Consider the following 27,779-nt stretch of genomic DNA (forward strand, 5'->3'; position numbering starts at 1 on the left):
CAGGTGAATGTAAGCCGATGGGGGAGGGGGGCTTCTGTGTCAAAGGTACTACAGTAGACTGTTAGAACGGACACACAGAGGGCTCTGTCCTCTCTCCATAATAGCAGGCTTCCTCTCCCTTCAGACCCACAGTGGACCCACACTACATTCAACCAACCAACACAAGCAGGTAAGTTGCTCTTCTTCATGTTTCGTTTACACTATGCTTATGTCCCAAATGTGTATTTGTATTTATTATGGATCCCCATTAGTTCCTGCCAAGGCAGCAGCTACTCTTCCTGGGGTTTATTATGGATCCCCATTAGTTCCTGCCAAGGCAGCAGCTACTCTTCATGGGGTTTATTATGGATCCCCATTAGTTCCTGCCAAGGCAGCAGCTACTCTTCCTGGGGTTTATTATGGATCCCCATTAGTTCCTGCCAAGGCAGCAGCTACTCTTCCTGGGGTTTATTATGGATCCCCATTAGTTCCTGCCAAGGCAGCAGCTACTCTTCCTGGAGTTTATTATGGATCCCCATTAGTTCCTGCCAAGGCAGCAGCTACTCTTCCTGGGGTTTATTCTGGATCTCCATTAGTTCCTGCCAAGGCAGCAGCTACTCTTCCTGGGGTTTATTCTGGATCTCCATTAGTTCCTGCCAAGGCAGCAGCTACTCTTCCTGGGGTTTATTATGGATCCCCATTAGTTCCTGCCAAGGCAGCAGCTACTCTTCCTGGGGTTTATTATGGATCCCCATTAGTTCCTGCCAAGGCAGCAGCTACTCTTCCTGGGGTTTATTATGGATCCCCATTAGTTCCTGCCAAGGCAGCAGCTACTCTTCCTGGGGTTTATTATGGATCCCCATTAGTTCCTGCCAAGGCAGCAGCTACTCTTCCTGGGGTTTATTCTGGATCTCCATTAGTTCCTGCCAAGGCAGCAGCTACTCTTCCTGGGGTTTATTATGGATCCCCATTAGTTCCTGCCAAGGCAGCAGCTACTCTTCCTGGGGTTTATTATGGATCCCCATTAGTTCCTGCCAAGGCAGCAGCTCCTCTTCCTGGGGTTTATTATGGATCCCCATTAGTTCCTGCCAAGGCAGCAGCTACTCTTCCTGGGGTTTATTATGGATCCCCATTAGTTCCTGCCAAGGCAGCAGCTCTCTTCCTGGGGTTTATTATGGATCCCCATTAGTTCCTGCCAAGGCAGCAGCTACTCTTCCTGGGGTTTATTATGGATCCCCATTAGTTCCTGCCAAGGCAGCAGCTACTCTTCCTGGGGTTTATTATGGATCCCCATTAGTTCATATCAAATGTATTTATAGAGCCCTTCGTACATCGGCTTATATCTCAAGGTGCTGTACAGAAACCCAGCCTAAAACCCCAAACAGCAAGCAATGCAGGTGTAGAAGCAGGGTGGCTCGGAAAAACTCCCTAGAAAGGCCAAAACCTAGGAAGAAACCTTGAGAGGAACCAGGCTATGTGGGGTGGCCAGTCCTCTTCTGGCTGTCTTGGGTGGAGATTATAACAGAACATGGCCAAGATGTTCAAATGTTCATAAATGACCAGCATGGTACAATAATAATAAGGCAGAACAGTTTAAACTGGAGCAGCAGCACGGCCAAGTGGACTGGGGACAGCAAGGAGTCATCATGTCAGGTAGTCCTGAGGCATGGTCCTAGGGCTCAGGTCCTCCGAGAGAGAAAGAAAGAGAGAAAGAAATAATTAGAGAGAGCGTACTTAAATTCACACAGGATACCGGATAAGACAGGAAAAGTACTCCAGATATAACAGACTGCCCCTAGCCCCGACACATAAACTACTGCAGCATAAATACTGGAGGCTGAAACAGGAGGGGTCAGGAGACACTGTGGCCCCGTCCGACGATACCCCAGGACAGGGCCAAACTGGCAGGATATAACCCCATATCTAACCTCTAATCCCTGACCTCCAGGATGTGTGTGGCCTGTAATATCTGACTTCTAATCCCTGACCTCCAGGACGTGTGTGTGGCCTGTAATATCTGACCTCTAACCCCTGACCCCTAGAATGCGTGTAGCCTGTCTGTTAGTGCTGTTCCCATTGGCCCTGGTGCAGCTGGGAGGCTGTCTGCTGCTAGGAGCCTTCAACATCAAGACATTCGGAGACAAGAAGTCCTCCAACTCAACCCTCATGGACATCATCACCCAGGTAGAGCTTTATCTCATAACATCACATTGTAACACTTTATCTCATAACATCACAATGTAACGTTTTATTTCATGACATCACAATGTAACGTTTTATCTCATGACATCATAATGTAACGTTTTATCTCATGACATCACAATGTAACATTTTATCTCATGACATCACAATGTAACATTTTATCTCATGACATCATAATGTAACGTTTTATCTCATGACATCATAATGTAACGTTTTATCTCATGACATCACAATGTAACATTTTATCTCATGACATCATAATGTAACGTTTTATCTCATGACATCATAATGTAACGTTTTATCTCATGACATCATAATGTAACGTTTTATTACATTTACATTTACATTTAAGTCATTTAGCAGACGCTCTTATCCAGAGCGACTTACAAATTGGTGCATTCACCTTATGACATCCAGTGGAACAACCACTTTACAATAGTGCATCTAAATATTTTAAGGGGGGGTGAGAAGGATTATTTTATCCTATCCTAGGTATTCCTTAAAGAGGTGGGGTTTCAGGTGTCTCCGGAAGATGGTGATTGACTCCGCTGTCCTGGCGTCGTGAGGGAGTTTGTTCCACCATTGGGGAGCCAGAGCAGCGAACAGTTTTGACTGAGCTGAGCGGGAACTGTACTTCCTCAGTGGTAGGGAGGCGAGCAGGCCAGAGGTGGATGAACGCAGTGCCCTTATTTGGGTGTAGGGCCTGATCAGAGCCTGGAGGTACTGAGGTGCCGTTCCCCTCACAGCTCCGTAGGCAAGCACCATGGTCTTGTAGCGGATGCGAGCTTCAACTGGAAGCCAGTGGAGAGAGCGGAGGAGCGGGGTGACGTGAGAGAACTTGGGAAGGTTGAACACTAGACGGGCTGCGGCGTTCTGGATGAGTTGTAGGGGTTTAATGGCACAGGCAGGGAGCCCAGCCAACAGCGAGTTGCAGTAATCCAGACGGGAGATGACAAGTGCCTGGATTAGGACCTGCGCCGCTTCCTGTGTGAGGCAGGGTCGTACTCTGCGGATGACTTAAATGTAAATGTAAATGTAAATGAACCTACAGGAACGGGCCACCGCCTTGATGTTAGTTGAGAACGACAGGGTGTTGTCCAGGATCACGCCAAGGTTCTTAGCGCTCTGGGAGGAGGACACAATGGAGTTGTCAACCGTGATGGCGAGATCATGGAACGGGCAGTCCTTCCCCGGGAGGAAGAGCAGCTCCGTCTTGCCGAAGTTCAGCTTGAGGTGGTGATCCGTCATCCACACTGATATGTCTGCCAGACATGCAGAGATGCGATTCGCCACCAGGTCATCAGAAGGGGGAAAGGAGAAGATTAATTGTGTGTCGTCTGCATAGCAATGATAGGAGAGACCATGTGAGGTTATGACAGAGCCAAGTGACTTGGTGTATAGCGAGAATAGGAGAGGGCCTAGAACAGAGCCCTGGGGGACACCAGTGGTGAGAGCGCGTGGTGAGGAGACAGATTCTCGCCATGCCACCTGGTAGGAGCGACCTGTCAGGTAGGACGCAATCCAAGCGTGGGCCGCGCCGGAGATGCCCAACTCGGAGAGGGTGGAGAGGAGGATCTGATGGTTCACAGTATCGAAGGCAGCCGATAGGTCTAGAAGGATGAGAGCAGAGGAGAGAGAGTTAGCTTTAGCGGTGCGGAGCGCCTCCGTGATACAGAGAAGAGCAGTCTCAGTTGAATGACTAGTCTTGAAACCTGACTGATTTGGATCAAGAAGGTCATTCTGAGAGAGATAGCGGGAGAGCTGACCAAGGACGGCACGTTCAAGAGTTTTGGAGAGAAAAGAAAGAAGGGATACTGGTCTGTAGTTGTTGACATCGGAGGGATCGAGTGTAGGTTTTTTCAGAAGGGGTGCAACTCTCGCTCTCTTGAAGACAGAAGGGACGTAGCCAGCGGTCAGGGATAAGTTGATGAGCGAGGTGAGGTAAGGGAGAAGGTCTCCGGAAATGGTCTGGAGAAGAGAGGAGGGGATAGGGTCGAGCGGGCAGGTTGTTGGGCGGCCGGCCGTCACAAGACGCGAGATTTCATCTGGAGAGAGAGGGGAGAAAGAGGTCAGAGCACAGGGTAGGGCAGTGTGAGCAGAACCAGCGGTGTCGTTTGACTTAGCAAACGAGGATCGGATGTCGTCGATCTTCTTTTCAAAATGGTTGACGAAGTCATCTGCAGAGAGGGAGGAGGGGGGCAGGAGGATTCAGGAGGGGGAGACGGTGGCAAAGAGCTTCCTAGGGTTAGAGGCAGATGCTTGGAATTTAGAGTGGTAGAAAGTGGCTTTAGCAGCAGAGACAGAGGAGGAAAATGTAGAGAGGAGGGAGTGAAAGGATGCCAGGTCCGCAGGGAGGCGAGTTTTCCTCCATTTCCGCTCGGCCTTCCGGAGCCCTGTTCTGTGAGCTCGCAATGAGTCGTCAAGCCACGGAGCGGGAGGGGAGGACCGAGCCGGCCTGGAAGATAGGGGACATAGAGAGTCAAAGGATGCAGAAAGGGAGGAGGGTTGAGGAGGCAGAATCAGGAGATAGGTTGGAGAAGGTTTGAGCAGAGGGAAGAGATGATAGGATGGAAGAGGAGAGAGTAGCGGGGGAGAGAGAGCGAAGGTTGGGACGGCGCGATACCATCCGAGTAGGGGCAGTGTGGGAAGTGTTGGATGAGAGCGAGAGGGAAAAGGATACAAGGTAGTGGTCGGAGACTTGGAGGGGAGTTGCAATGAGGTTAGTGGAAGAACAGCATCTAGTAAAGATGAGGTCGAGCGTATTGCCTGCCTTGTGAGTAGGGGGGGAAGGTGAGAGGGTGAGGTCAAAAGAGGAGAGGAGTGGAAAGAAGGAGGCAGAGAGGAATGAGTCAAAGGTAGACGTGGGGAGGTTAAAGTCGCCCAGAACTGTGAGAGGTGAGCCGTCCTCAGGAAAGGAGCTTATCAAGGCATCAAGCTCATTGATGAACTCTCCGAGGGGACCTGGAGGGCGATAAATGATAAGGATGTTAAGCTTGAACGGGCTGGTAACTGTGACAGCATGAAATTCAAAGGAGGCGATAGACAGATGGGTAAGGGGAGAAAGAGAGAATGACCACTTGGGAGAGATAAGGATCCCTATGCCACCACCCCGCTGACCAGAAGCTCTCTGGGTGTGCGAGAACACGTGGGTGGACGAAGAGAGAGCAGTAGGAGTAGCAGTGTTATCTGTGGTGATCCATGTTTCTGTCAGTGCCAAGAAGTCGAGGGACTGGAGGGAGGCATAGGCTGAGATGAACTCTGCCTTGTTGGCTGCATTTATCTCAAGATTTATCTCATGACATCACAATGTAACGTTTTATTTCATGACATCACAATGTAACGCTTTATCTCATGACATCACAATGTAACACTTTATCTCATGACATCACAATGTAACGCTTTATCTCATGACATCTTGGGACTAAAAGTGATTGTAGATTCTCCATCTGAAAGTACTTCTTAGTCTCAGACCAGGCTGTGTCCGGGAACCTTAGTTGTTATTCATTTAAATTATGATTTTTTAAATGTATTAGATAGTGCACCGTTATGATATCGTGCTGATCCAGGAAGTAAGAGACACTGACCTATCAGCAACCAACAAACTGATGCAGCACGTCAACAAGTAAGACCAATCACAGCCCTGAAACAATATTACATCCACTAACCAATGACAGCCCCTCCGATATAAAGACTTGTAATGTGTGTTGTCTAATAACTATATTTCTTTGTTGTCAGAGGCTTGTCTCCCTATAGGTACAGTCACATTGTCAGCGAGGAACTGGGCCGCAGTACTTACACAGAGAGATACCTCTACCTGTACAGGTAATATACAGAGAGATACCTCTACCTGTACAGGTAATATACAGAGATATACAGTGTCTTGTGAATGTATTCGGCCCCCTTGAACTTTGCGACCTTTTGCCACATTTCAGGCTTCAAACATAAAGATATAAAACTGTATTTTTTTGTGAAGAATCAACAACAAGTGGGACACAATCATGAAGTGGAACGACATTTATTGGATATTTCAAACTTTTTTAACATATCAAAAACGAAAAAAATTGGGCGTGCAAAATGATTCAGCCCCTTTACTTTCAGTGCAGCAAACACTCTCCAGAGGTTCAGTGAGGATCTCTGAATGATCCAATGTTGACCTAAATGACTAATGATGATAAATACAATCCACCTGTGTGTAATCAAGTCTCCGTATAAATGCACCTGCACTGTGATAGTCTCAGAGGTCCGTTAAAAGCGCAGAGAACATCATGAAGAACAAGGAACACACCAGGCAGGTCCGAGATACTGTTGTCAAGAAGTTTAAAGCCGGATTTGGATAAAAAAAGATTTCCCAAGCTTTAAACATCCCAAGGAGCACTGTGCAAGCGATAATATTGAAATGGAAGTATCAGACCACTGCAAATCTACCAAGACCTGGCCGTCCCTCTAAACTTTCAGCTCATACAAGGAGAAGACTGATCAGAGATGCAGCCAAGAGGCCCATGATCACTCTGGATGAACTGCAGACATGTACAGCTGAGGTGGGAGAGTCTGTCCATAGGACAACAATCAGTCGTATATTGCACAAATCTGGCCTTTATGGGAGAGTGGCAAGAAGAAAGACATTTCTTAAAGATATCCATAAAAAGTGTCGTTTAAAGTTTGCCACAAGCCACCTGGGAGACACACCAAACATGTGGAAGAAGGTGCTCTGGTCAGATGAAACCAAAATTAAACTTTTTGGCAACAATGCAAAACGTTATGTTTGGCGTAAAAGCAACACAGCTCATCACCCTGAACACACCATCCCCACTGTCAAACATGGTGGTGGCAGCATCATGGTTTGGGCCTGCTTTTCTTCAGCAGAGACAGGGAAGATGGTTAAAATTGATGGGAAGATGGATGGAGCCAAATACAGGACCATTCTGGAAGAAAACCTGATGGAGTCTGCAAAAGACCTGAGACTGGGACGGAGATTTGTCTTCCAACAAGACAATGATCCAAAACATAAAGCAAAATCTACAATGGAATGGTTAAAAAATAAACATATCCAGGTGTTAGAATGGCCAAGTCAAAGTCCAGACCTGAATCCAATCGAGAATCTGTGGAAAGAACTGAAAACTGCTGTTCACAAATGCTCTCCATCCAACCTCACTGAGCTCGACCTGTTTTGCAAGGAGGAATGGGAAAAAATTTCAGTCTCTCGATGTGCAAAACTGATAGAGACATACCCCAAGCGACTTACAGCTGTAATCGCAGCAAAAGGTGGCGCTACAAAGTATTAACTTAAGGGGGCTGAATAATTTTGCACGCCCAATTTTTCAGTTTTTGATTTGTTAAAAAAGTTTGAAATATCCAATAAATGTCGTTCCACTTCATGATTGTGTCCCACTTGTTGATTCTTCACAAAAAATACAGTTTTATATCTTTATGTTTGAAGCCTGAAATGTGGCAAAAGGTCGCAAAGTTCAAGGGGGCCGAATTTTTCGCAAGGCACTGTAACTCTTATCTGTACAGGTTCTGTTCTGTACTTTGTCGTTCTGTGCTGTACTAAACACTGAAACCATCTCCTAAAGCGTGTGTTTGTCCTGTTATATGATAGAGAGGAGACGGTCTCTGTGGCTAAGAACTACACGTACGATGACGGCTGTGAGCCCTGCGGTACAGATACCTTCATCAGAGAACCCTTCATTGTCATGTTCTCCTCGAACTACACAGGTAGAAGGGGATGGGGGGGTGATGGGGAGAGGTGGGTTGGGGGAGGGAGATGGTGATGGGGGAGAGAGTGGGGAGGGAGAGGGGGAATGAGAGGGAGAGAGAGATTCAGTGTGTGTGTGTGTGAGAGAGAGAGAGTTAGAGAGAGAGAGAGTCCATTAGTCCATTAGTCCTGTTGTTACAGTCAGTCCATTAGTCCTATTGATGCAGTCAGACCATTAGTCCTGTTGATACAGTCAGTCCATTAGTCCTGTTGATACAGTCAGTCCATTAGTCCTGTTGATACAGTCAGTCCATTAGTCCTGTTGATACAGTCAGTCCATTAGTCCTGTTGATGCAGTCAGTCCATTAGTCCTGTTGATGCAGTCAGTCCATTAGTCCTGTTGATGCAGTCAGCCCATTAGTCCTGTTGATACAGTCAGTCCATTAGTCCTGTTGATACAGTCAGTCCATTAGTCCTGTTGATACAGTCAGTCCATTAGTCATGTTGATACAGTCAGTCCATTAGTCCATTAGTCCTGTTGATGCAGTCAGTCCATTAGTCATGTTGATACAGTCAGTCCATTAGTCCTGTTGTTACAGTCAGTCCATTAGTCCTGTTGATACAGTCAGTCCATTAGTCCTGTTGATACAGTCAGTCCATTAGTCCTGTTGTTACAGTCAGTCCATTAGTCCTGTTGTTACAGTCAGTCCATTAGTCCTGTTGTTACAGTCAGTCCATTAGTCCTGTTGTTACAGTCAGTCCATTAGTCCTGTTGATACAGTCAGTCCATTAGTCCTGTTGATGCAGTCAGTCCATTAGTCCTGTTGTTACAGTCAGTCCATTAGTCCTGTTGATACAGTCAGTCCATTAGTCCTATTGATACAGTCAGTCCATTAGTCCTGTTGATGCAGTCAGCCCATTAGTCCTGTTGATACAGTCAGTCCATTAGTCCTGTTGATACAGTCAGTCCATTAGTCCTGTTGATACAGTCAGTCCATTAGTCCATTAGTCCTGTTGATGCAGTCAGTCCATTAGTCATGTTGATACAGTCAGTCCATTAGTCCTGTTGATACAGTCAGTCCATTAGTCATGTTGATACAGTCAGTCCATTAGTCCTGTTGATACAGTCAGTCCATTAGTCCTGTTGATACAGTCAGTCCATTAGTCCTGTTGATACAGTCAGTCCATTAGTCCTGTTGATACAGTCAGTCCATTAGTCCTGTTGATACAGTCAGTCCCAAGATGTGTTGCGTGTCAGCAGGCAAGTTTTCAAGATATTCGACTTTGAAGAGGCAAAGAGTCATGAAGCATTTTGCATCATACAGCTGCACCATCGAGAGCATCCTGACTGGTTGCATCACCGCCTGGTATGGCAACTGTTCGGCATCCGACCGTAAGGCGCTACAGAGGGTAGTGCCCTCGGCCCAGTACATCACTGGGGCCAAGCTTCCTGCCATCCAGGACCTCTATACTAGGCGGTGTAAGAGGAAGGCCCAAAAACTGGTCAAAGATTCCAGTCACCCAAGTCATAGACTGTTTTCTCTGCTACCGCACGGCAAGCGGTACCGGAGCGCCAAGGCTTGGTCCAAAAGCCATAAGACCGCTGGACAATTAATCAAATGGCCACCCGGACTATTTACATTAGGTTTTTTGGCTGTCATGTGCTTTTTTTAAAGAGGAGTGGCTTTCATCTGGCTACTCTAAAATAAAGGCCTGATTGGTGGAGTGCTGTCAGAGTGACCATCAGGTTTTTGGTCACCTCGCTGACCAAGGTTCTTCTCCCCCGAATGCTCGGCTTGGCCGGGTGGCCAGCTCTACGAAGTGTTTTGGTGGATCCAAACTTCTTCCAGTTGAATGATGGAGGCCACTATGGTGACCTTGGTGACCTTCAATGCTGCAGAATGATGGAGGCCACTATGGTGACCTTCAATACTGCAGAATGATGGAGGCCACTATGGTGACCTTGGTGACCTTCAATGCTGCAGAATGATGGAGGCCACTATGGTGACCGTCAATGCTGCAGAATGATGGAGGCCACTATGGTGACCTTCAATGCTGCAGAATGATGGAGGCCACTATGGTGATCTTCAATGCTGCAGAATGATGGAGGCCACTATGGTGACCTTCAATGCTGCAGAATGATGGAGGCCACTATGGTGACCTTGGTGACCTTCAATGCTGCAGAATGATGGAGGCCACTATGGTGACCTTCAATGCTGCAGAATGATGGAGGCCACTAATGGTGACCTTGGTGACCTTCAATGCTGCAGAATGATGGAGGCCACTATGGTGACCTTGGTGACCTTCAATGCTGCAGAATGATGGAGGCCACTATGGTGACCTTGGTGACCTTCAATGCTGCAGAATGATGGAGGCCACTATGGTGACCTTGGTGACCTTCAATGCTGCAGAATGATGGAGGCCACTATGGTGACCATGGAGGCCACTATGGTGACCATGGAGGCCACTATGGTGACCTTGGTGACCTTCAATGCTGCAGAAATGTTTTGGTACCCTTCTTTGGATCTGTGCCTTGACAAAATCCTGTCTCAGAGCTCTACGGACAATTCCTTCAACCTCATGGCTTGGGTTTTGCTCTGACATGCACTGTCAACTGTGGTTATCTCGATATAGGACTTGTTTTACTGTGGATATAGATACTTAAGTACCTGTTTCCTCCAGCATCTTCACAAGGTCCTTTGCTGTTGTTCTGGGATTGATTTGCACTTTTCGCACCAAAGTACGTTCATCTCTCGGAGACAGAATGTGTCTCCTTCCTGAGCGGTATGACGGCTGCCTGGTCCCATGGTGTTTATACTTGCGTACTATTGTTTGTACAGATGAACTTAGTACCTTCAGGTGTTTGGAAATTGCTCCCAAGGATGAACCAGACTTGGTCTGAGGTCTTGGCTGATTTCTTTTGATTTTCCCATGATGTCAAGCAAAGAGGCACTGAGTTTGAAGGTTGGCCTTGAAATACATCCACAGGTACACCTCCAATTGACTCAAATTATGTCAATTAGCCTATCAGAAGCTTCTAAAGCCATGACATAATTTTCTGGAATTTTCCAAGCTGTTTAAAGGCACAGTCAACTTAGTGTATGTAAACTTCTGACCCACTGGAATTGTGATACAATGAATTATAAGTGAAATAATCTGTCTGTAAACAATTGTTGGAAAAATGACTTGTGTCATGCACAAAGTAGATGTCCTAACCGACTTGCCAAAACTATAGTTTGTTAACAAGAAATGTGGAGTGGTTGAAAAACAAGTTTTAATGACTCCAACCTAAGTGTATGTAAACTAGTTTTAATGACTCCAACCTAAGTGTATGTAAACTAGTTTTAATGACTCCAACCTAAGTGTATGTAAACTAGTTTTAATGACTCCAACCTAAGTGTATGTAAACTTCCCACTTCAACTGTCTGTCTCCATCACCTCCCTTTGGTTCCTTCCCCGTTATTGGTTCTGGTCCAGTGTTCATGTCTGTACCCGTGTTTCTTGTTTTGTTCTATGTTCATTTATTAAATACTGAACCTGCTTCTCCCAGCGTTACAGTTCCATCTCGTCTATGAGACCAGGCTGAATATCTAGTGTATCTATATCATCTATGATATACATCTCGTCTATGAGACCAGGCTGAATATCTAGTGTATCTATATCATCTATGATATACATCTCGTCTATGAGACCAGGCTGAATATCTAGTGTATCTATATCATCTATGATATACATCTCGTCTATGAGACCAGGCTGAATATCTAGTGTATCTATATCATCTATGATATACATCTCGTCTATGAGACCAGGCTGAATATCTAGTGTATCTATATCATCTATGATATACATCTCATCTATGAGACCAGGCTGAATATCTTGAAAAACTTGACTGCTGTAAAACATTTTGGAACTGTCTTGATTAATGAAGATATTAAATCTTTAACTCTCCATTCCTCTTTCGGTGTTTTTCTCCCTCCCTCCCTCCCTCCCTCCCTCCCTCCCTCCCTCCCTCCCTCCCTCCCTCCCTCCCTCCCTCCCTCCCTCCCTCTCTCTCTCTCTCCCCACCCTCTCTCTCCCCACCTCCCTCCCTCCTCCCTCCCCACCTCCTTCCCACCCTCCCTTCCTGCCTCCCTCCCTCCCCACCTCCCTTCCTCTCTCCCTCCCTCCTTCCCTCCCCACCCTCTCTCTCCCCACCTCCCTCCCTCGCTCTCTCCCTCCCTCCCCACCTCCCTCCCTCCCTCCCCACCTCTCTCCCTACCTCCCCCACCTCCCTCCCACCCTCTCTCTCCCTCCCCACCTCCTTCTCTCTCTCCCTCCCCACCACCCTCTCTCTCCCTCCCCACCTCCTTCTCTCTCTCTCCCTCCCCACCTCCCTCCCCACCTCCCTCCCCACCTCCCTCCCCACCTCCCCACCTCCCTCCCTCTCTCCCTCCTCCCTCCCTCTCTCCCCGCTCCCTCCCTCCCTCCCTCCCCACCTCCCTCTCTCCCCACTTCCTCCCTCTCTCTCCCCACCTCCCTCTCTCCCCACTTTCCTCCCTCTCTCCCCACTTTCCTCCCTCTCTCCCCACCTCCCTCCCTCCCCACTTTCCTCCCTCTCTCCCCACCTCCCTCCCTCCCCACCTCCCTCTCTCCCTGCCCACCTCCCTCCCTCTCTCCCCACCTCCCTCTCTCCCTGCCCACCTCCCTCCCTCTCTCCCCACCTCCCTCTCTCCCTGCCCACCTCCCTCCCCTCTCTCCCCACCTCCCCTCTCTCCCCACCTCCCTCCCTCCCTCTCTCTCTCTCTCCCCACCTCCCTCTCTCTCTCCCCACCTCCCCACCTCCCTCTCTCCCTCCCCACCTCCCCACCTCCCTCTCTCCCTCCCCACCTCCCTCTCTTCTAGCTGTGAGGAACTTTGTTTTGATTCCTCAACACACGTCTCCAGACTCGGCAGTGAAGGAGGTTGATGCTCTGTACGATGTGGCCGCTGACGTCAGAGCTCGCTGGAACACCAATGTGACTATACAACACACACACTGATACACACTGACACACACACACTGACACACACACTGACACACACTGACACACACACTGACACACACTGATACACACTGATACACACTGATACACACACACACACACACACACACACACACACACACACACACACACACACACACACACACACACACACACACACACACACACACACACACACACACACACACACACACACACACACACACACACACTGATACACACACACACACACTGATACACACTGATACACACCGATACACACTGATACCCACTGATACACACACACACTGATACACTGATACACTGACACACACTGACACACACACTGACACACACTGACACACACACTGATACACACTGACACACACACACTGATACACACTGACACACACACACACTGATACACACTGACACACACACACTGATACACACTGACACACACACACTGATACACACTGACACACACACTGACACACACACTGACACACACTGACACACACACTGACACACACACTGACACACACACTCCTCCTCTGTAGTAGTTCTGCTAGGGGACTTCAATACTGGCTTTGATTTTATTTTCTCTCTATGGACTCTACACACACACACTGACACGTGTATACTGACTCCACACACACACACACACTGACACGTGTATACTGACTCCACACACACACTGACACATGTATACTGACTCCACACACACACATTGACACGTGTATACGGAGACCTTCTCCCTTACCTCACCTCGCTCATCAACTTATCCCTGACCGCTGGCTACGTCCCTTCCGTCTTCAAGAGAGCGAGAGTTGCACCCCTTCTGAAAAAACCTACACTCGATCCCTCCGATGTCAACAACTACAGACCAGTATCCCTTCTTTCTTTTCTCTCCAAAACTCTTGAACGTGCCGTCCTTGGTCAGCTCTCCCGCTATCTCTCTCAGAATGACCTTCTTGATCCAAATCAGTCAGGTTTCAAGACTAGTCATTCAACTGAGACTGCTCTTCTCTGTATCACGGAGGCGCTCCGCACCGCTAAAGCTAACTCTCTCTCCTCTGCTCTCATCCTTCTAGACCTATCGGCTGCCTTCGATACTGTGAACCATCAGATCCTCCTCTCCACCCTCTCCGAGTTGGGCATCTCCGGCGCGGCCCACGCTTGGATTGCGTCCTACCTGACAGGTCGCTCCTACCAGGTGGCGTGGCGAGAATCTGTCTCCTCACCACGCGCTCTCACCACTGGTGTCCCCCAGGGCTCTGTTCTAGGCCCTCTCCTATTCTCGCTATACACCAAGTCACTTGGCTCTGTCATAACCTCACATGGTCTCTCCTATCATTGCTATGCAGACGACACACAATTAATCTTCTCCTTTCCCCTTCTGATGACCAGGTGGCGAATCGCATCTCTGCATGTCTGGCAGACATATCAGTGTGGATGACGGATCACCACCTCAAGCTGAACTTCGGCAAGACGGAGCTGCTCTTCCTCCCGGGGAAGGACTGCCCGTTCCATGATCTCGCCATCACGGTTGACAACTCCATTGTGTCCTCCTCCCAGAGCGCTAAGAACCTTGGCGTGATCCTGGACAACAAACTGTCGTTCTCAACTAACATCAAGGCGGTGGCCCGTTCCTGTAGGTTCATGCTCTACAACAACCGCAGAGTACGACCCTGCCTCACACAGGAAGCGGCGCAGGTCCTAATCCAGGCACTTGTCATCTCCCATCTGGATTACTGCAACTCGCTGTTGGCTGGGCTCCCTGCCTGTGCCATTAAACCCCTACAACTCATCCAGAACGCCGCAGCCCGTCTAGTGTTCAACCTTCCCAAGTTCTCTCACGTCACCCCGCTCCTCCGCTCTCTCCACTGGCTTCCAGTTGAAGCTCGCATCCGCTACAAGACCATGGTGCTTGCCTACGGAGCTGTGAGGGGAACGGCACCTCAGTACCTCCAGGCTCTGATCAGGCCCTACACCCAAATAAGGGCACTGCGTTCATCCACCTCTGGCCTGCTCGCCTCCCTACCACTGAGGAAGTACAGTTCCCGCTCAGCTCAGTCAAAACTGTTCGCTGCTCTGGCTCCCCAATGGTGGAACAAACTCCCTCACGACGCCAGGACAGCGGAGTCAATCACCACCTTCCGGAGACACTTGAAACCCCACCTCTTTAAGGAATACCTAGGATAGGATAAAGTAATCCTTCTCACCCCCCCCCCCCCTTAAAATATTTAGATGCACAATTGTAAAGTGGTTGTTCCACTGGATGTCATAAGGTGAATGCACCAATTTGTAAGTCGCTCTGGATAAGAGCGTCTGCTAAATGACTTAAATGTAAAATGTAAATGTATACTGACTCCACACACACACACTGACACGTGTATACTGACTCCACACACACACTGACACGTGTATACTGACTCCACACACACACACACTGACACGTGTATACTGACTCCACACACACACACACTGACACGTGTATACTGACTCCACACACACACACACTGACACGTGTATACTGACTCCACACACACACACACACACACACTGACACACACACACTGACACGTGTATACTGACTACACACACACACACACGGACATTTAACCATCATTTACACTGAGTGTACAAAACATTAAGAACCCCTTCATACTATTGAGTTATAGAGGTTAAATGTATTCCATGTTGAGATTCAATCCCAATATTATTATATTCATCACAGAAGACTGAAATATAACTAAACTGTTTGACATAGATACACCAGATTTCCATCGTAACAAATTATGCATCTTTATTAATTCCCAGTGAAATCCATAGATTAGAGCCGAATGAATATTTAAATTGACTCATTTCCTTATATGAACTGTAACTCAGTAAAATGTTAGAAATTGTTGCATTGTTGGGTTTATTGTTTTGTTCAGTGTTGTACTACGTTGATGTTGATTATTGGATTGTTGGGTTTTAGAATTTACAAGATAAAAGGCATTTCACTGTCCTTGTGCACATAACATTAAAACATGAAACTTGACTTGCACACAAAGGTTTGATCGATTGATGAATTGATTGATTGGTTGATGAATTAATTGATTGATTGATTGTTTGATTGATGAATTGATTGATTAATTGATTGATTGATTGATTGTTTGATTGATGAATTGATTGATTAATTGATTGATTGATTGTTTGATTGATGAATTAATTGATTGGTTGAGTGATTGTTTGATTGATGAATTAATTGATTGGTTGATTGATTGTTTGATTGATGAATTAATTGATTGATTTAATTAATTGATTGGTTGATTGATTGATTGGCAGGACATAGTGCTGCTGGGGGACTTCAACGCAGGCTGTCGCTACGTCAGTGGATCAGACTGGCAGCAGATACGTCTCTTCACAGACCACAGATACCACTGGCTGATCCCTGACCACGCTGACACCACGGTCTCTAACACCGACTGTCCCTACGACAGGTCAGAGACACCTATACACCTATACATACACACACACACACACACACACTGGCTGATACCTGACCACGCTGAGACCACGGTCTCTAACACCGACTGTCCCTACGACAGGTCAGAGACAACTATACACACACACACACTGGCTGACACCACGGTCTCTAACACCGACTGTCCCTAAGACAGGTCAGACACCGATGCACCTATACATATGCAACCACACACAATTAAACACACACACACACCAACTGCCTCCACGACAGGTCAGACCTAGCATACACAGTCACACACACACACACACACACACACACACACACACACACACACACACACACACACACACACACACACACACACACACACACACACACACACACACACACACACACACACACACACACACACACACACACACACACTAACTGTTGGTGTGGTTGTGAAGGGTGGTGGCCACCACTGAGATGATGAGAGGAGTGGTCCCTGGGTCGGCTGAGGTGTTCAACTACATGACTCACCTGAAGCTCAGCCACAGCACGGTAACAACTCTTAACCCTTAAAGGTGGACTCAGTCATGTGATGTGGCACGAAGTCAACACAATATCAGGTCAATCTACACAACTGACAGCATTGAAGCGCTAAACGTTCAATGTTTTATTATTATTATAATATTATTTTATTTATTATCTCATACACCGGATTGGTGCAGTGAAATGTGTTGTTTTACAGGGTCGTAGTAGTATGATAGGTGCAGTGTGTTGTTTTACAGGGTCAGTCATAGTAGTATGATAGGTGTTGTTGTACAGGGTCAGTCATAGTAGTGTGATAGGTGTTGTTGTACAGGGTCAGTCATAGTAGTGTGATAGGTGTTGTTGTACAGGGTCAGTCATAGTAGTGTGATAGGTGTTGTTTTACAGGGTCAGTCATAGTAGTGTGATAGGTGTTGTTGTACAGGGTCGTAGTAGTATGATAGGTGTTGTTGTACAGGGTCGTAGTAGTATGATAGGTGCAGTGTGTTGTTTTACAGGGTCAGTCATAGTAGTATGATAGGTGTTGTTGTACAGGGTCAGTCATAGTAGTATGATAGGTGTTGTTGTACAGGGTCAGTCATAGTAGTGTGATAGGTGTTGTTGTACAGGGTCAGTCATAGTAGTATGATAGGTGTTGTTTTATAGGGTCAGTCATAGTAGTATGATAGGTGTTGTTTTATAGGGTCAGTCATAGTAGTGTGATAGGTGTTGTTTTATAGGGTCAGTCATAGTAGTATGATAGGTGTTGTTGTACAGGGTCAGACATAGTAGTATGATAGGTGTTGTTGTACAGGGTCATAGTAGTATGATAGGTGTTGTTTTACAGGGTCAGACATAGTAGTATGATAGGTGTTGTTGTACAGGGTCAGTCATAGTAGTATGATAGGTGTTGTTGTACAGGGTCAGTCATAGTAGTATGATGGGTGTTGTTTTACAGGGTCAGTCATAGTAGTATGATAGGTGTTGTTTTACAGGGTCAGTCATAGTGGTATGATAGGTGTTGTTGTACAGGGTCGTAGTAGTATGATAGGTGTTGTTTTACAGGGTCAGTCATGGTAGTATGATAGGTGTTGTTTTACAGGGTCAGTCATGGTAGTATGATAGGTGTTGTTTTACAGGGTCATAGTAATATGATAGGTGTTGTTGTACAGGGTCGTAGTAGTATGATAGGTGTTGTTTTACCGGGTCAGTCATAGTCGTATGATAGGTGTTGTTTTACAGGGTCAGTCATAGTAGTATGATAGGTGTTGTTTTACAGGGTCAGTCATGGTAGTATGATAGGTGTTGTTTTACAGGGTCATAGTAGTATGATAGGTGTTGTTGTACAGGGTCGTAGTAGTATGATAGGTGTTGTTTTACAGGGTCAGTCATAGTAGTATGATAGGTGTTGTTTTACAGGGTCAGTCATAGTAGTATGATAGGTGTTGTTGTACAGGGTCAGTCATAGTAGTATGATAGGTGTTGTTTTACAGGGTCAGTCATAGTAGTATGATAGGTGTTGTTGTACAGGGTCAGTCATAGTAGTATGATAGGTGTTGTTTTACAGGGTCAGTCATAGTAGTATGATAGGTGTTGTTGTACAGGGTCAGTCATAGTAGTATGATAGGTGTTGTTGTACAGGGTCATAGTAGTATGTTAGGTGTTGTTGTACAGGGTCAGTCATAGTAGTATGATAGGTGTTGTTTTACAGGGTCAGTCATAGTAGTATGATAGGTGTTGTTTTACAGGGTCAGTCATAGTAGTATGATAGGTGTTGTTTTACAGAGTCAGTCATAGTAGTATGATAGGTGTTGTTTTACAGGGTCAGTCATAGTAGTATGATAGGTGTTGTTTTACAGGGTCAGTCATAGTAGTATGATAGGTGTTGTTTTACAGGGTCAGTCATAGTAGTATGATAGGTGTCGTTTACAGGGTCAGTCATAGTAGTATGATAGGTGTTGTTTTACAGGGTCATAGTAGTATGATAGGTGTTGTTTTACAGGGTCAGTCATAGTAGTATGATAGGTGTCGTTTTACAGGGTCAGTCATAGTAGTATGATAGGTGTTGTTTTACAGGGTCAGTCATAGTAGTATGATAGGTGTTGTTTTACAGGGTCAGTCATAGTAGTATGATAGGTGTTGTTTTACAGGGTCAGTCATAGTAGTATGATAGGTGTTGTTGTACAGGGTCAGTCATAGTAGTATGATAGGTGTTGTTTTACAGGGTCAGACATAGTAGTATGATAGGTGTTGTTGTACAGGGTCAGTCATAGTAGTATGATAGGTGTTGTTGTACAGGGTCAGTCATAGTAGTATGATAGGTGTCGTTTTACAGGGTCAGTCATAGTAGTGTGATAGGTGTTGTTTTACAGGGTCAGTCATAGTAGTATGATAGGTGTTGTTTTACAGGGTCAGTCATAGTAGTGTGATAGGTGTTGTTTTACAGGGTCAGTCATAGTAGTATGATAGGTGTTGTTGTACAGGGTCAGACATAGTAGTATGATAGGTGTTGTTTTACAGGGTCAGTCATAGTAGTATGATAGGTGTTGTTGTACAGGGTCATAGTAGTATGATAGGTGTTGTTTTACAGGGTCAGACATAGTAGTATGATAGGTGTTGTTGTACAGGGTCAGTCATAGTAGTATGATAGGTGTTGTTTTACAGGGTCAGTCATAGTAGTATGATAGGTGTTGTTTTACAGGGTCATAGTAATATGATAGGTGTTGTTGTACAGGGTCAGTCATAGTAGTATGATAGGTGTTGTTTTACAGGGTCAGTCATAGTAGTATGATAGGTGTTGTTGTACAGGGTCGTAGTAGTATGATAGGTGTTGTTTTACAGGGTCAGTCATAGTAGTATGATAGGTGTTGTTTTACAGGGTCAGTCATAGTAGTATGATAGGTGTTGTTGTACAGGGTCAGTCATAGTAGTATGATAGGTGTTGTTTTACAGGGTCAGTCATAGTAGTATGATAGGTGTTGTTGTACAGGGTCAGTCATAGTAGTATGATAGGTGTTGTTGTACAGGGTCAGTCATAGTAGTATGATAGGTGTTGTTTTACAGGGTCAGTCATAGTAGTATGATAGGTGTTGTTGTACAGGGTCATAGTAGTATGTTAGGTGTTGTTGTACAGGGTCAGTCATAGTAGTATGATAGGTGTTGTTTTACAGGGTCAGTCATAGTAGTATGATAGGTGTTGTTTTACAGGGTCAGTCATAGTAGTATGATAGGTGTTGTTTTACAGAGTCAGTCATAGTAGTATGATAGGTGTTGTTTTACAGGGTCAGTCATAGTAGTATGATAGGTGTTGTTTTACAGGGTCAGTCATAGTAGTATGATAGGTGTTGTTTTACAGGGTCAGTCATAGTAGTATGATAGGTGTCGTTTTACAGGGTCAGTCATAGTAGTATGATAGGTGTTGTTTTACAGGGTCATAGTAGTATGATAGGTGTTGTTTTACAGGGTCAGTCATAGTAGTATGATAGGTGTCGTTTTACAGGGTCAGTCATAGTAGTATGATAGGTGTTGTTTTACAGGGTCAGTCATAGTAGTATGATAGGTGTTGTTTTACAGGGTCAGTCATAGTAGTATGATAGGTGTTGTTTTACAGGGTCAGTCATAGTAGTATGATAGGTGTTGTTGTACAGGGTCAGTCATAGTAGTATGATAGGTGTTGTTTTACAGGGTCAGACATAGTAGTATGATAGGTGTTGTTGTACAGGGTCAGTCATAGTAGTATGATAGGTGTTGTTGTACAGGGTCAGTCATAGTAGTATGATAGGTGTCGTTTTACAGGGTCAGTCATAGTAGTGTGATAGGTGTTGTTTTACAGGGTCAGTCATAGTAGTATGATAGGTGTTGTTTTACAGGGTCAGTCATAGTAGTGTGATAGGTGTTGTTTTACAGGGTCAGTCATAGTAGTATGATAGGTGTTGTTGTACAGGGTCAGACATAGTAGTATGATAGGTGTTGTTTTACAGGGTCAGTCATAGTAGTATGATAGGTGTTGTTGTACAGGGTCATAGTAGTATGATAGGTGTTGTTTTACAGGGTCAGACATAGTAGTATGATAGGTGTTGTTGTACAGGGTCAGTCATAGTAGTATGATAGGTGTTGTTTTACAGGGTCAGTCATAGTAGTATGATAGGTGTTGTTTTACAGGGTCATAGTAATATGATAGGTGTTGTTGTACAGGGTCAGTCATAGTAGTATGATAGGTGTTGTTTTACAGGGTCAGTCATAGTAGTATGATAGGTGTTGTTGTACAGGGTCGTAGTAGTATGATAGGTGTTGTTTTACAGGGTCAGTCATAGTAGTATGATAGGTGTTGTTTTACAGGGTCAGTCATAGTAGTATGATAGGTGTTGTTGTACAGGGTCAGTCATAGTAGTATGATAGGTGTTATTTTACAGGGTCAGTCATAGTAGTATGATAGGTGTTGTTGTACAGGGTCAGTCATAGTAGTATGATAGGTGTTGTTTTACAGGGTCAGTCATAGTAGTATGATAGGTGTTGTTGTACAGGGTCAGTCATAGTAGTATGATAGGTGTTGTTTTACAGGGTCAGTCATAGTAGTATGATAGGTGTTGTTTTACAGAGTCAGTCATAGTAGTATGATAGGTGTTGTTTTACAGGGTCAGTCATAGTAGTATGATAGGTGTTGTTTTACAGGGTCAGTCATAGTAGTATGATAGGTGTTGTTTTACAGGGTCAGTCATAGTAGTATGATAGGTGTCGTTTTACAGGGTCAGTCATAGTAGTATGATAGGTGTCGTTTTACAGGGTCAGTCATAGTAGTATGATAGGTGTTGTTTTACAGGGTCATAGTAGTATGATAGGTGTTGTTTTACAGGGTCAGTCATAGTAGTATGATAGGTGTCGTTTTACAGGGTCAGTCATAGTAGTATGATAGGTGTTGTTTTACAGGGTCAGTCATAGTAGTATGATAGGTGTTGTTTTACAGGGTCAGTCATAGTAGTATGATAGGTGTTGTTTTACAGGGTCAGTCATAGTAGTATGATAGGTGTTGTTGTACAGGGTCAGTCATAGTAGTATGATAGGTGTTGTTTTACAGGGTCAGACATAGTAGTATGATAGGTGTTGTTGTACAGGGTCAGTCATAGTAGTATGATAGGTGTTGTTGTACAGGGTCAGTCATAGTAGTATGATAGGTGTCGTTTTACAGGGTCAGTCATAGTAGTGTGATAGGTGTTGTTTTACAGGGTCAGTCATAGTAGTATGATAGGTGTTGTTTTACAGGGTCAGTCATAGTAGTGTGATAGGTGTTGTTTTACAGGGTCAGTCATAGTAGTATGATAGGTGTTGTTGTACAGGGTCAGACATAGTAGTATGATAGGTGTTGTTTTATAGGGTCAGTCATAGTAGTATGATAGGTGTTGTTGTACAGGGTCATAGTAGTATGATAGGTGTTGTTTTACAGGGTCAGACATAGTAGTATGATAGGTGTTGTTGTACAGGGTCAGTCATAGTAGTATGATAGGTGTTGTTTTACAGGGTCAGTCATAGTAGTATGATAGGTGTTGTTTTACAGGGTCAGTCATAGTAGTATGATAGGTGTTGTTGTACAGGGTCGTAGTAGTATGATAGGTGTCGTTTTACAGGGTCAGTCATAGTAGTATGATAGGTGTTGTTGTACAGGGTCATAGTAGTATGATAGGTGTTGTTGTACAGGGTCAGTCATAGTAGTATGATAGGTGTTGTTTTACAGGGTCAGACATAGAGCGAATCAGGGTTAAGTGCCTTGCTCGAGGCCACATGGACATATTTGTCACCTTGTCGGCTCTGGTATACAAACCGGCAACATTTGGGTTACTGGACCAACGCTCTAACCCAGTGGTCACCAACTACTGGTCGATGAAGCTGTAGGAACGTTGATTTGAGACATCCGATTGGCCAGCGCAGTATGAGAACTCGATTAAGCCACAGATCTCCCGGTCCGCCAGGTAGGTGGAGTTTTGTCTTTTCAGACAAATGATTCGGTTCAAAATGGGAATCAAGGGCACCAACCACCAACAGGGTGGTTGGTACAACAAAAAAAGTCAAGCAAGCCTTTATCATTGGCTTTCCTACAAAAATGTTTGGTGATCGACTAGGAATGCCTTGAAGATCGACCAGGTTGGTGACCACTGCTCTAAGCAATAGGCTACCTGCCCTAAACTTCTCCTCTGCTCAGGTCCCGTAGCTACCACGTTGTAGCAGCGTGAAGCGCACCTGTGCACCTGTGCACCTGCATTTTGGGACTGTGTCATAGCAAAGTCTCAGCAAGGGCTCATTTCAAAATATGTGGTGATGCTCATTGCAACGTCATCTCACTGAGTCTACCTTTAACCAAGAAAGTGTGATATTTTGGGTTGTTGAAGATTTATTTCTTAGCCGTTCATATGGTACAAGGATTCTCTACACTTGCTAGTTTTGTCACATACAATGAAATTAGCGGAACTATTAGAATTTTAGAAACCAGGAAATGGAGGAGCGATTTCTGCATATTTCCCCTAAAACTCAAGTCAGGCTTCCCCTCAACAGTAAATAAACTCTTATCTCTAGTCTGTGCATTTCTACACAATTTAAAAACTCTCAGCAAAAACAAGCAAAATTGACTCAGTCAATAAGAGACTGAACATTCACCTCAGTCAATAAGAGACATTCACCTCAGTCAATAAGAGACTGAACATTCGCCTCAGTCAATAAGAGACTGAACATTCGCCTCAGTCAATAAGAGACTGAACATTCACCTCAGTCAATAAGAGACTGAACATTCGCCTCAGTCAATAAGAGACTGAACATTCACCTCAGTCAATAAGAGACTGAACATTCACCTCAGTCAATAAGAGACTGAACATTCGCCTCAGTCAATAAGAGACTGAACATTCACCTCAGTCAATAAGAGACTGAACATTCGCCTCAGTCAATAAGAGACTGAACATTCGCCTCAGTCAATAAGAGACTGAACATTCACCTCAGTCAATAAGAGACTGAACATTCACCTCAGTCAATAAGAGACTGAACATTCGCCTCAGAGACTGAACATTCACCTCGGAGACTGAACATTCACCTCGGAGACTGAACATTCACCTCAGAGACTGAACATTCACCTCAGAGACTGAACATTCGCCTCAATCAATAAGAGACTGAACATTCACCTCAGTCAATAGGAGACTGAACATTCACCTCAGTCAATAAGAGACTGAACATTCACCTCAGTCAATAAGAGACTGAACATTCACCTCAGTCAATAAGAGACTTAACATTCACCTCAGAGACTGAACATTCACCTCAGTCAATAACAGACTGAACATTCACCTCAGTCAATAAGAGACTGAACATTCACCTCAGTCAATAAGAGACTGAACATTCACCTCAGTCAATAAGAGACTGAACATTCACCTCAGTCAATAAGAGACTGAACATTCACCTCAGTCAATAAGAGACTGAACATTCACCTCAGTCAATAAGAGACTTAACATTCACCTCAGTCAATAAGAGACTGAACATTCACCTCAGTCAATAAGAGACTGAACATTCACCTCAGTCAATAAGAGACTGAACATTCACCTCAGTCAATAAGAGACTTAACATTCACCTCAGTCAATAAGAGACTGAACATTCACCTCAGTCAATAAGAGACTGAACATTCACCTCAGTCAATAAGAGACTGAACATTCACCTCAGAGACTGAACATTCACCTCAGAGACTGAACATTCACCTCAGAGACTGAACATTCACCTCAGTCAATAAGAGACTGAACATTCACCTCAGTCAATAAGAGACTTAACATTCACCTCAGTCAATAAGAGACTGAACATTCACCTCAGTCAATAAGAGACTGAACATTCACCTCAGTCAATAAGAGACTGAACATTCACCTCAGTCAATAAGAGACTTAACATTCACCTCAGTCAATAAGAGACTGAACATTCACCTCAGTCAATAAGAGACTTAACATTCACCTCAGAGACTGAACATTCGCCTCAGTCAATAAGAGACTGAACATTCACCTCAGTCAATAAGAGACTGAACATTCGCCTCAGTCAATAAGAGACTGAACATTCGCCTCAGTCAATAAGAGACTGAACATTCACCTCAGTCAATAAGAGACTGAACATTCACCTCAGTCAATAAGAGACTGAACATTCACCTCAGAGACTGAACATTCACCTCAGGGACTGAACATTCACCTCAGAGACTGAACATTCACCTCAGTCAATAAGAGACTGAACATTCGCCTCAGTCAATAAGAGACTGAACATTCACCTCAGTCAATAAGAGACTGAACATTCACCTCAGTCAATAAGAGACTTAACATTCACCTCAGTCAATAAGAGACTGAACATTCACCTCAGTCAATAAGAGACTGAACATTCACCTCAGTCAATAAGAGACTTAACATTCACCTCAGAGACTGAACATTCGCCTCAGTCAATAAGAGACTGAACATTCACCTCAGTCAATAAGAGACTTAACATTCACCTCAGAGACTGAACATTCACCTCAGTCAATAAGAGACTGAACATTCGCCTCAGTCAATAAGAGACTTAACATTCACCTCAGTCAATAAGAGACTTAACATTCACCTCAGTCAATAGGAGACTGAACATTCACCTCAGTCAATAAGAGACTGAACATTCACCTCAGAGACTGAACATTCACCTCAGTCAATAACAGACTGAACATTCACCTCAGTCAATAAGAGACTGAACATTCACCTCAGTCAATAAGAGACTGAACATTCACCTCAGTCAATAAGAGACTGAACATTCACCTCAGTCAATAAGAGACTGAACATTCACCTCAGAGACTGAACATTCACCTCAGTCAATAAGAGACTGAACATTCACCTCAGTCAATAAGAGACTTAACATTCACCTCAGTCAATAAGAGACAGCTACTTGTATTTGCCTTCTAATCGGGATTGGAATGATTTTAGTAGCCCATTTTAAATGGTTGGTGTTGAGCTAGGTAGAGTAACAGTGTCTTACTGGTACAGCTCTACTCTTCTCTCCCCCTCTCAGGCATTGGCTGTCAGCGACCACTACCCCGTTGAGGTGAAGCTGATTGGTCACGCCCCTGCTGCATGACCCCGCCTCCAGGAACTATTCAGACACTCTCAAATGGCACCCTATTCACGGCGTAGTGCACTACTTTGGACCAGAGCCTTCTATAGGGAATAGGGTGCCAGTTGAGTGTCATCGCCATGACGCGTTTCAATAAAACTCAGTCGAACGGGGCTCCTGTTATTGTTTGTGTCCAACATTCAAGCTGAAACAAGTGCTTTATAAGAGATGGAAGAGCCCGTATGAATTCTACATTAATTTAGGAGTTTGGTTCTGTTAGTCCCTCAGAGATGGAAGAGCCCGTATGAATTCTACATTCATTTAGGAGTTTGGTTCTGTTAGTCCCCTCAGTAACAGCTCAGACACCAGTGGAATGACGTCCAATCAGAAACACCTATTAAACACGCATGGCTACTGTTTTAATAATAATAATAATAATATATGCCATTTAGCAGACGCTTTTATCCAAAGCGACTTACAGTCATATGTGCATACATTCTACGTATGGGTGGTCCCGGGGATCGAACCCACTACCCTGGCGTTACAAGCGCCATGCTCTACCAACTGAGCTACAGAAGGACCAATTAAACAGTTTGAAGGTTAGAAGATTGCTTCTCTACATATTTAGTCTGTCTCAATCTAAAACATGTGGCTCGGGGTGGTGAAGAGGTCCAGGCCTCTGCCTCTGGACCACTGCCAGCGTGGGTTTCCTGGGTCCTGGGGCCCCACCTGGGTTCATATTAACTTTTGTTGCCCTTAACACGACACAGCAGATTCAAATCATCAAAGCTTGATGAGGAGTTGGTTACTTCAAATCAGCTGTGAAGTGCAAAAAAGAAAAACACAGACACACACACATACACCCGTTGGGGCAGGACAGAATTGAGTAAACCCTGGCCTGAACTCGTGAAACATGAAACTCAACACACATTCCACGGAAGGTATTTTACAGATGTTTACTTGCAAACCAACAGTACAGGAAAATATCATACGAAAAAAAAACAACAACATTATGTTCACAGACAAAGGCCAGATGACTTCCTGTACAATCACCTTCATGGTGGTTACTATGGTAACAGTGCTCGTTGTTTCAGTCTAAACAGTCAAACATTATGTTCACAGACAAAGGCCAGATGACTTCCTGTACAATCACCTTCATGGTGGTTACTATGGTAACAGTGCTCGTTGTTTCAGTCCAAAACAGTCAAACATTGTGGCAGGGGGAAATAAGGCCGGGGGTGTGTTCATTAGGATTCAAACGAGCCAAAACGGGGAGTGAACTACCCGATATTGTCCAATAAGAAGCGGTTGTTTTCGTTTTCTGTTGCACTGTTTCGCTACGGTCTGCACTAATAAACACACCCCATGTCGTTTCATGAAGGTTGCAGACAGAAAGAGAATGAAATACAGCTGACAAAATGCCCTAATATATATATATATATGACAGGGTAGTGTGTCAACTGGCACCCTATTCCCTATATAGTGCACTACTTTTGACCAGGACCTATAGGATTGAGGGCACTACTTTAGACCAGGGTCTATAGGACTGAGGGCACTAATTTAGACCAGGGTCTATAGGGCTAAGAGCACTACTTTAGGCCAGGGCCTATAGGACTGAGGGCACTACTTTAGGCCAGAGCCTATAGGGGTAAGGGCACTACTTTAGACCAGGGACTATAGGACTGAGGGCACTACTTTAGACCAGGGTCTATAGGACTAAGGGCACTACTTTAGACCAGGGTCTATAGGACTGAGGGCACTACTTTAGACCAGGGTCTATAGGACTAAGGGCACTACTTTTGACCAGGACCTATAGGACTGAGGGCACTACTTTAGGCCAGAG

General features: G+C 45.0%; 1 protein-coding gene and 1 long non-coding RNA gene across 2 annotated transcripts; one reads left to right on the top strand and one right to left on the bottom strand.

The window, feature by feature from the left end:
- LOC124022827 (deoxyribonuclease-1-like) lies at positions 1 to 26,109 on the top strand. The gene is made up of 9 exons (XM_046337506.1): positions 1 to 169; positions 2,022 to 2,163; positions 5,715 to 5,803; positions 5,917 to 6,003; positions 7,781 to 7,896; positions 12,758 to 12,870; positions 16,210 to 16,364; positions 16,801 to 16,894; positions 25,895 to 26,109. The coding sequence occupies exons 2-9, from the start codon at positions 2,023 to 2,025 to the stop codon at positions 25,958 to 25,960; spliced, it is 861 nt and encodes a 286-aa protein (XP_046193462.1). The 5' UTR covers positions 1 to 169; position 2,022; the 3' UTR covers positions 25,961 to 26,109.
- Positions 26,110 to 26,876: 767 nt separating this feature from the next.
- Positions 26,877 to 27,484, bottom strand: LOC124022828. The gene is made up of 2 exons (XR_006836633.1): positions 27,090 to 27,484; positions 26,877 to 26,989 (listed from the first exon to the last, which is right to left on the bottom strand). It is a non-coding gene; the product is annotated as an uncharacterized LOC124022828 (long non-coding RNA).
- Positions 27,485 to 27,779: the final 295 nt, after the last annotated feature.

The sequence above is a fragment of the Oncorhynchus gorbuscha genome, unplaced genomic scaffold (assembly GCF_021184085.1).
Source record: "Oncorhynchus gorbuscha isolate QuinsamMale2020 ecotype Even-year unplaced genomic scaffold, OgorEven_v1.0 Un_scaffold_1444, whole genome shotgun sequence".
Classification (NCBI taxonomy): domain Eukaryota; kingdom Metazoa; phylum Chordata; class Actinopteri; order Salmoniformes; family Salmonidae; genus Oncorhynchus; species Oncorhynchus gorbuscha.